This window comes from Balearica regulorum, unplaced genomic scaffold, assembly GCF_011004875.1.
Source record: "Balearica regulorum gibbericeps isolate bBalReg1 unplaced genomic scaffold, bBalReg1.pri scaffold_96_arrow_ctg1, whole genome shotgun sequence".
NCBI lineage: Eukaryota > Metazoa > Chordata > Aves > Gruiformes > Gruidae > Balearica > Balearica regulorum.
In genome coordinates, this window is record NW_022679092.1 from 56,558 (window position 1) to 64,830 (window position 8,273).

The 8,273-nt window shown below is 58.9% G+C and overlaps 1 protein-coding gene and 1 pseudogene across 4 annotated transcripts; one reads left to right on the forward strand and one right to left on the reverse strand.

Moving 5' to 3' along the window:
• Positions 1 to 1,306: 1,306 nt before the first annotated feature.
• LOC142599864 (class II histocompatibility antigen, M alpha chain-like) lies at positions 1,307 to 3,461 on the forward strand (annotated as a pseudogene).
• Positions 3,462 to 4,857: 1,396 nt separating this feature from the next.
• On the reverse strand, positions 4,858 to 6,568 carry LOC142599860 (uncharacterized). Of its 4 annotated transcripts, none has more exons than XR_012833276.1 (4): positions 6,091 to 6,568; positions 5,920 to 5,975; positions 5,610 to 5,770; positions 4,858 to 5,467 (listed from the first exon to the last, which is right to left on the reverse strand). XR_012833276.1 is itself a non-coding variant. In XM_075741618.1 (4 exons), the coding sequence occupies exons 1-4, from the start codon at positions 6,127 to 6,129 to the stop codon at positions 4,876 to 4,878; spliced, it is 858 nt and encodes a 285-aa protein (XP_075597733.1). In that variant the 5' UTR covers positions 6,130 to 6,568; the 3' UTR covers positions 4,858 to 4,875. The 4 variants fall into 4 exon arrangements, 2 of the variants coding, with proteins under 2 accessions (XP_075597733.1, XP_075597734.1); XR_012833275.1 differs by having other exon boundaries at positions 5,610 to 5,679; positions 6,091 to 6,350; XM_075741618.1 differs by having other exon boundaries at positions 5,610 to 5,780.
• Positions 6,569 to 8,273: the final 1,705 nt, after the last annotated feature.

Sequence of the window (8,273 nt, forward strand, 5' to 3'; positions counted from 1 at the left end):
GAACCGGCAAAGGTGACTTTAAAACCTGGGGCCAAGCCGGTAAGACAAAAACAGTATCCTATTAAGTGGGAGGCTCGAAAGGGATGAGAGGAATTAACCATAAAAGTTTTAGAATATGGGCTGTTAGTAGAATGTGAATCAGAATACAATACCCCTATATTACCAGTAAGGAAATCAGGAGGTAAGGAATACTGATTAGTTCAGGATTTAAGGGCCGTAGATCAAATAGTTCGAGATATACACCCAGTAGTGGCCAATCCATACACTTTCCTGACCTCTTTGAAGGAGGAACATAAATGGTTTACTGTACTGGATTTAAAGGAGGCCTACTTCTGCATACCTCTGGATACAAAAAGTCAAAGCATATTTGCTTTTGAATGGGAAAGTCCTGCTACCAGGACGAAAAACGTAACTAACGTGGACTGTGCTTCCACAGGGAATTTAAAAATAGCCCTACAATATTTGGAAATCAATTGGCAAAAGAGTTAGAAATGTGGAAGAAACAGAATCAAGGAGAAGGGATATTATTACAGTATGTGGATGACATCCTGATAGCAGCAGGAAGCAAAGAAACATGTTTTAAAATGACCATCAGTTTATTGCATTTCCTGGGCCAAGGAGGATATAGAGTTTCTAGAAACAAGGCCCAGATGGGGAAAGAAGCAGTGATTTATTTGGGATTTGAGACATCTCAAGGACGAGAGACAATTGGGAAGCGGAAAGAAAAGAAGCCATTTGTCAGATCCCCGAACCTAGCAGTCCAAAGGAACTGAGAGCCTTTCTGGGAATAATTGGGTGGTGTTGACTCTGGATTCTAAATTATGGACTGTATGTGAAACCCCTGTATGAAGCCCTGAAGGAATCCAAAGACCAATACTTGATTTGGACACCTGAATGCCACAAATCATTCAAAGAACTCAAAAAGGCATTAATGATGGCCCCTGATCTAACCAGACCTTTTGAGCTGTTTGTGCACGAAAGGCAACATCTGGCCCTTGGAGTGCTGGCACAACGGCTGGGATCCTGGAAGCAGCCGGTGGGGTGCTTCTCCAAACAACTTGACACCGTGAGTAAAGGATGGCGGGGATGTTTGCGTGCCGTGGCAGCAACGGTGCTGCTGATTCAGGAAGCTGGAAAATTGACTATGGGCCAAAAGAGAGGGGTATATGTACCACATATGGTAATAACTGTCTTAGAACAAAAGGGGGGTCACTGGCTATCCCCTAGCAGAATGTTGAAAGACCAGGTTGTCCTATTGGAATAAGATGATGTGGAATTAAAAACCACAGCAACTGTAAATCCGGCAATGTTCCTGTCAACAGAAAATCCTACCGAGAAATTGGAACATGGTTGCCTGCTGACCATTGAACAAGTTTATTCCAGCAGACCAGACCTGAAGAACAAACCTTTGAAGGATCCTCATCTGGAACTGTTTGCGGATGGAAGCAGTTTCGTGCAAGAAGGAAGGCAAATAGCCGGGTATGCTGTTGTCACCGCCACCAAGATATTGGAATCAGGGACGGTACCTGCCAATACATCAGCGCAGAAAGCAGAACTGGTGGCGCTAAAGCAGGCTTTATGGATGGCAGAAGGGAAAAGGGTAAACATATGGACGGATTCCAAATATGCATTTGGTGTGATCCATGCTCATGGAGCTATCTGGAAAGAGAGAGGACTGTTATCAGCCCAAGGATCACCAATAAGACATAAGGAGGAAGTTCTTCAACTCCTACAAGATGTGCAGGAACCGAAGGAAGTGGCCATAATGCATTGCAAGGCACAACAATTTGGTCAGACGGCTATAAATATAGGTAATCGATTGGCGGATAAAACTGCAAAGGAGGCTGCTGAACAAGGTGTCCTTGCACTAGTACCAGTAAAACAGATGAAAATTCCAAATTTAAAAGCAAGATACAGTCAACTAGGTGAACAATTGGCAGAGCACTTAAAGGCATCTCAGGATATGGAAGGATGGTGGGTAACACCAGAAAATAAGGCAATAGTAACCTCCACAAGTTATGTTAGAACTTGCAAAAGAGAAACATGAGCAGACACACTGGGGTATAGATGCTATGGTTACAAGTTTGAGAATATCTGTAACGTGTCTAGGATAGGAAAATATGAGTGGAAGTATTCAAAAGTTATTATTTCAAAACTTCCAAAGGGGGGAAGTGTAACCGTGGGATAGGGGCCATGAAACAGAAACTATAGAATCAGGTTGAGCTAATTAGTTTGTAACCAAGGTAATAGGTAATGAAGCTAACTGATCATGGCAAGGTACAATGCTGCTGCGTTCCATGTACAGTCCCTACCAAACTGAACAATAGGTTTGGAGATCTTAATCTTATTAAGGGAGTTGCTATGGACAGGTGAACCTACAACAAGGGTACTGCGCATGCCTGCACGAAGAGGGACACCCAGCGGACACAGGTGCGAGACCACTGACGACCATCAGAGACCCCTTGAGGACCACCGACTCCAATCACTGAGCATGCGTGACGGGGAGGAGAATATGGAAATGGATTCTGAGGAATGATTCTCATAGGACTGCCTTTTCTGAGAAAAACGATGAATATGTATGTTTTCATCCTACATAACCTGTGTGTTGGTGATCACCTGGCATGCACGTTGGGTGGAGCTATCCCCCGTGCATCCAGCGCTGCAATAAAGAATGCCTGCCTTTTAACACTACATTGGTGTTCCGAGGTTGATTCCCGGATTTCGGTGACACCTGGAAGCACTCCAGGTCAGGCTGGACGGGGCTGTGAGCAACAGGAGCTTGTTGAAGATGCCCCTGCTGAGGGAGGAGATGACCTTCAGAGGTCCCTTCCCACCCAAAATGGTCCTTTGATGGATTCTATCCCACCCCGTCCCCTCTCACCCACTGCAGGTGTCCCGGTGGCCGACGTCTTCCTGGTGCGACCACTGGCGTTGGGTGAACCCAACACGCTGGTGTGTCTGGTGGGAAACGTCTTCCTGCCGGCGGTGGAGATCAGTTGGCAGCTGGATGGGGTCCCTGTCACCCAAGGGGTCACCCACACCCACTATACCCCACGGCCCACCTGGCCTTCGTCCGCTTCTCCTACCTGCCGGTGACGCCCAGCGCTAGTGACGTCTACACCTGCATGGTCACCCATGAAGGGGACAACTCCTCCGTCATTGCCTACTGGGGTGAGCATGGGGACGGGGACGGGGCTGCTGGGGAGACACCAGTGACCCCCCGCGTGTCTCCCCTTAGTGCCCCAAATCCCCGACCCCTCCGAGGTGCTGGAGATGGTGCTGTGGCTCTGGGCATCCTCCTGGGGCTGCTCAGCATCGCCATGATCCTGGCGGCACGCCGGAGAGCCCACGGTACAGCCCGGATGCCGGGGTGTCCCCTTGCTGAGGGAGGGGTGTGATGAGGGAGGGGGTGAGGAGGCAACTGTCACCAAATCCCCTCTTGTGTCCCCCACCCAGGTTGAGCACAGGACGGTGCAGAGACCGGCACCACTCGTTGCAGGAGTGGAGATGGTGGGGGGGGAGGGGGAAGGTGGCCAGGGCACGAGACAAGATGATCTCCAGAGGTCTCGCAGCCCCAGCCCCCGGGGACACGGGCAACGCTCCACACCTACCAGACACCGCAGCAGCTGCGTGCGCCTTACTGACCACGCAAAACGCTGCGCCAGTTGCTCCCAGAGCATGCGGAGGCCTTGCTTCACCGCTTCCAGCTCCATGGCTGGACCTGCGCGGGGGGAGCCACGGTCACGGTCACAGTCAGGGCTGCCCAGGGCATTTTCCTCAAGGTTTGGGGTCCAAATGTGTCATCAGAAGGCTGCTTTGGCCAACAATGTTCTCCTCCAAGCAATTGCGGCCTTCCAGTACCTGAAGGGGCCTCCAAGAAAGATGAGGAGGGACTGTTCATCAGGGAGCGTGGTGGCAGGAGAAGGGGGAATGGGTTTAAGCTGAGGAGGGGAGACGGAGATGAGATGTGAGGCAGAAATTCTTCCCTGTGAGGGTGGCGAGGCCCTGGCAGAGGTTGCCCAGAGAAGCTGTGGCTGCCCCTGGCTCCCTGGCAGTGTTCAAGGCCAGGTTGGAGGGAGCTTTGGGCAACCCACCAGGTTTTGCCTTTTCCTTCCCATTCTCCTGCCCACCTCAGCGGGGGTGAGGAGTGAGCGAGTGGCTGCGTGGTGCTCAGCTGCCAGTGGGGCTGAACCACGACAGGGCCCCACGGCGGCCACCGGTGAAACAGGGCATCGTCTCAGCACCCACTCTTAGGGCACGGGCGGGAGCAAGCGCGGGCACCCTGTGTCGGCGTCTCCCCGTGGGGTTTCCCTGTTCTTGGACGATGTGACTGTCAGAGCTGCCCACCCCAGCACCCGGCACGAGCCAAGCTGCGCGTGGACTCCCAGCAGGCACACGCACACGCTCTCACGCAGGCGCGTGCACCACAGGTGTGCACATGTGCAGGGACGGCCGATCTGCGTTTGCCGGCCTCGGTGTAAATGAGTTCCCGGCTGCTGGAGCCCGAGCAGTCTCAGCCACGCTTACGGGGTGGCCTGCACATTGCTAAAGGGCTGCCGAAAAGGGGGAGTAAAACCCCGACCATGGCCTGAGGAGACCAGGGGTTCCACCTGACTATCCAGCGCCATCAATCCTGCGGGGACAGAGGGAGGGAGGAGGGAGGAGGGAGGGAGGGATGCCGGGTGAGGCTGGCACGCAGGGGCCTGGCTTGCGGCAGGCAGGGTGGCGGCGCCCGGTGCCTTGCAGATGAGACTGGGCCTGGCCTGGAGGGGCTGGGGGGAGCGGACCGCGGGGCAGGACCCTCTCCCTGAGCCCCAGCAAAGACGCCCGAGCAGATGGAGGTGGAGACAGAAAAGGCTTTATTGGCGGGGGCTGTCAAAAGGGCAGCAGCCCCTCACTGGCCACGGGGAGGATCTTTCCCAGGGCGTAGGCCAGGTGGGTGTAGGTCTCCTCACACAGCAGATGCGGCAGCAGGCGGTAGAAGAGCTCGGGGTCGTAGGAGGCGGCGTAGAGCACCGCAGCAGCCAGAGCGAAGCCGACGGCCAGCTGCAGGCCCAGCAGGAGCAGGCAGAGTATCCTGTGGGGCAGAAGAGGGATGGGAGAGAGGGCAGGGTGGATGCATCGCCAGCCCATCTTGCCTATGGGATGGAGGGGGCTGTCCTGGGAGTCCCGGGGGCTGCCTCCCCAGCCGTTTCGCGTTGCTGCCTCGGGCAGGGTGGGGCAGGAGACTCCGCAAGCCTGGGAGAACGCCCCGGCCCAGGGTAAACGGACGCTGAGCACTCGCCAGCGGCAAAGGCCACAGCCGGCCAGCAGCTCCCCAGCAGCCTGGACTTGTGAGCCCCGGCGGCTGGAGCAGGTGTGCGGCCCATCGCAGCCGCTGCCCGGGAGCGGGCCCCAGGGGACCCAGAGGGGACACTCACTGCAGCCAATACGTGAAGCCACGTCTCCTTGCCAGCAGGTCCCTCTCCTGCAGGTCAACACAGAGCAAGGACACTTGTCAGGCACTGCCGCGCGGTCGGGACAGCTGGGGTTGCGCGGTGCCCCTCCGCCTTGCGCGGGACTACAGCCCACGCATGGCTCTGACCTCCACGGACCCCTCTCCCGCTTACCAGCTGTGCTTCCACCACCTCCGGCAGCACAGTCTGCGGCGCCTCTGCCTCCTTCTTCCTCTGCTGCTGCCTGCAGGCAACAGGGCTTGGTTGGACGAGTTACGGACCTCCACGGCCACGCGGGGGGTCCCCTTCCAAACATACCCCACCCCAGGCAGGGACTGGGCTCCCCTGTCACACATGCTGCACATGTGCGTGCTGCACGTCCCCCCCCACCCCATTGCCTGGCACCGGCACTGGCAGCCCCATCGCTCCGGGTGCCGCAGAGGCCCCCCACCGGACAGCCGTGTGGGGCAGGGGCCCAGCTCACCAGATCTCTTCCTGCTCCACTGCCTCTTCAAGCTGCCCTATTTCCTGGCGCAGCACCTGGGAGAAGGAAGGGTCTGAGTCCCTGAGCCCGCCGCGGCCCTCCTCCAGCCCCCCCTAGTCGCGCAGGGCCCGTGGGCACCCACCCGTTTTCCCCCAGCACTTTTGGCACTACCTCATTGTAGCGCTTGTCCTCCTGCAGCCAGGCCTTCATCTGGGCATAGTGCTTGTCCCCCTGCAAAACAACGGGCGCATCGTGCGGGCGGCTGGGCTGGGACCTGGGCACCCTCACCCCCCTCCAGCCCCAGGGCACTGGGAGACTGGGCGACTGGCAGGGCCAGGCATAGGGAAGTAAGTGGTGGATGCCCCCAGTGTCTGGGGAAAACGTCCTCCCCGGTCACGCTCCTGCCCAGAGCCGCTGGGCGACCGGCGTGAGGTGACCCTCCTTGAGCGGGTCAAGACAAGATGACCTCCAGAAGTCCCTTCAAAGCTCTCAGCCCCAGCCGACTCTGCCCTGGGACTTGTGCAGAGGAGAGGACACCGACCTTGCTGTTGAACTTGTCTATGGCTTCACGCACATCCCGATGCGTCTCCTCCTGCATGCGGAAAGGAGAGCAGGGGCTCAGGGCCTGCAGCCCCGGCCCCCGCGGACCGGGAGCCACTCCACACCTACCATATGCTGGCAGTAGCTCCTTGCTCTTTGCCATGTTGGTGGAGCTCTGCACAGAATCTGTGCCGGCTCCTCCATCGGTCCCCGGAGCCTCTGCTGCCTGCAGGAATGGGGAACCATCAGATTCCCTGGCACAGACGTAGACCCGCCTCGCCCGTGGCGCTGCCCCAGCTTCCCACGCCCCAGCGCCCATCAGCCGCCTGCACACCCGCCCCCGGCCAGCGGTGCCTCGCCCTGTGCCCGGCTCGGCCGGCGCTAGCTGGGTGCACTGGCACCCCCCTCCCGGAGCCTGTCAGGATGGGCCTCCTTCTCCCCTCTCCCTTCTGCGCCTCTTCCAGGCTTGCGGGTGTCTCCCTCTTTTCCTTCTGGAAGTTCTGCTGCGGGAGAGGAGGGGAAGAGGAGCAGCCGTCAGGGCACCGGCACACTCCCACGAGCGCACTGCCCTCCGCCTTATCCCCTCCCGGCTCCCTTTGGGCACTGCCTTTGCCCTGGCGTCCCCTCTCCTTCCCAGCCCTGCAGGCACTGCGGGCAGACAGAGGGACCCCCAGGCCCAACGCTGGACACGGTCCACGCCTGGACGTGGTCCCGAGCGCCTGGCTCTTGCTGGCCCTGCTCGAGCAGGGGCCAGGGCACGAGACAAGATGATCTCCAGAGGTCTCGCAGCCCCAGCCCCCCGGGGACACGGGCAACGCTCCACACCTACCAGACACCGCAGCGGCTGCGTGCGCCTTACCGACCACGCAAAACGCTGCGCCAGTTGCTCCCAGAGCATGCGGAGGCCTTGCTTCACGGCTTCTAGCTGCATGGCTGGACCTGCGCGGGGGGAGCCACGGTCACGGTCACGGTCAGGGCTGCCCAGGGCTGGCACGGGAGCCTCCCCCCAGAGAGGAGCACCGTCAGCCACCTGTAGTCACGCGCCTGCAGCCCCCGCAGGCAGCGGTCCTGTGCGCGCACACGCACTAGTTCTGTGCCCGGCTGGGCCTGCGCCAGCCGGGGGTGGCTGGGCACGTGGCAGGAGGGGGTGGGTGGGGGGCACCCGGGACCGGTCCCCCCCCCGCCCCCCCCCATAAGCCCCAGCAGCACACATGCGTCCTCCCCACCCGGCCCTGCCCCGGCCCAGGCAGCTGCCTTCCCCCCCGCCGCTGGCAGACACGCGCAGACCCCCGGCCGAGGCCTGCGGGGACCGTGGGCATCCTCTGCCCTCACCTCCTCTTTTCCGTGGGGTGCCTTCCACTGCACGGCGGACACAGGACAGGTCGTTGGCGACTCCTCTCCAAACTCCTGCCCAGTAGCACCCAGGTTGGGTTCTCCTCCAGATGCTTCCCCAGCTCTGGGAGCAGCTCCCTTTGTACCAGCCAGGGCGCCCGTGTCACAAACGCACAGTGACATCACAGTGCCATGGCCACCGCTGCCCATCGTCACATGGCCATCACCTCCCTGGGGCTGGTGCCAGCGCTGAGGTGGGGCCTGCCCCGGTTTCAGCGGAGAGACATGGCGCTGTTGGAGCGAGTGCAGAGGAGGCCACGAAGTTGATCGTAGGGCTGGAGCCCCTCTGCTATGAGGACAGGCTGAGAGAGTTGGGATTGTTCAGCGTGGAGAAGAGAAGGCTCCGGGGAGACCTAATTGCGGCCGCCTAGTACCTGAAGGGGCCTACAGGAAAGATGGGGAGGGACTGTTCATCAGGGAGG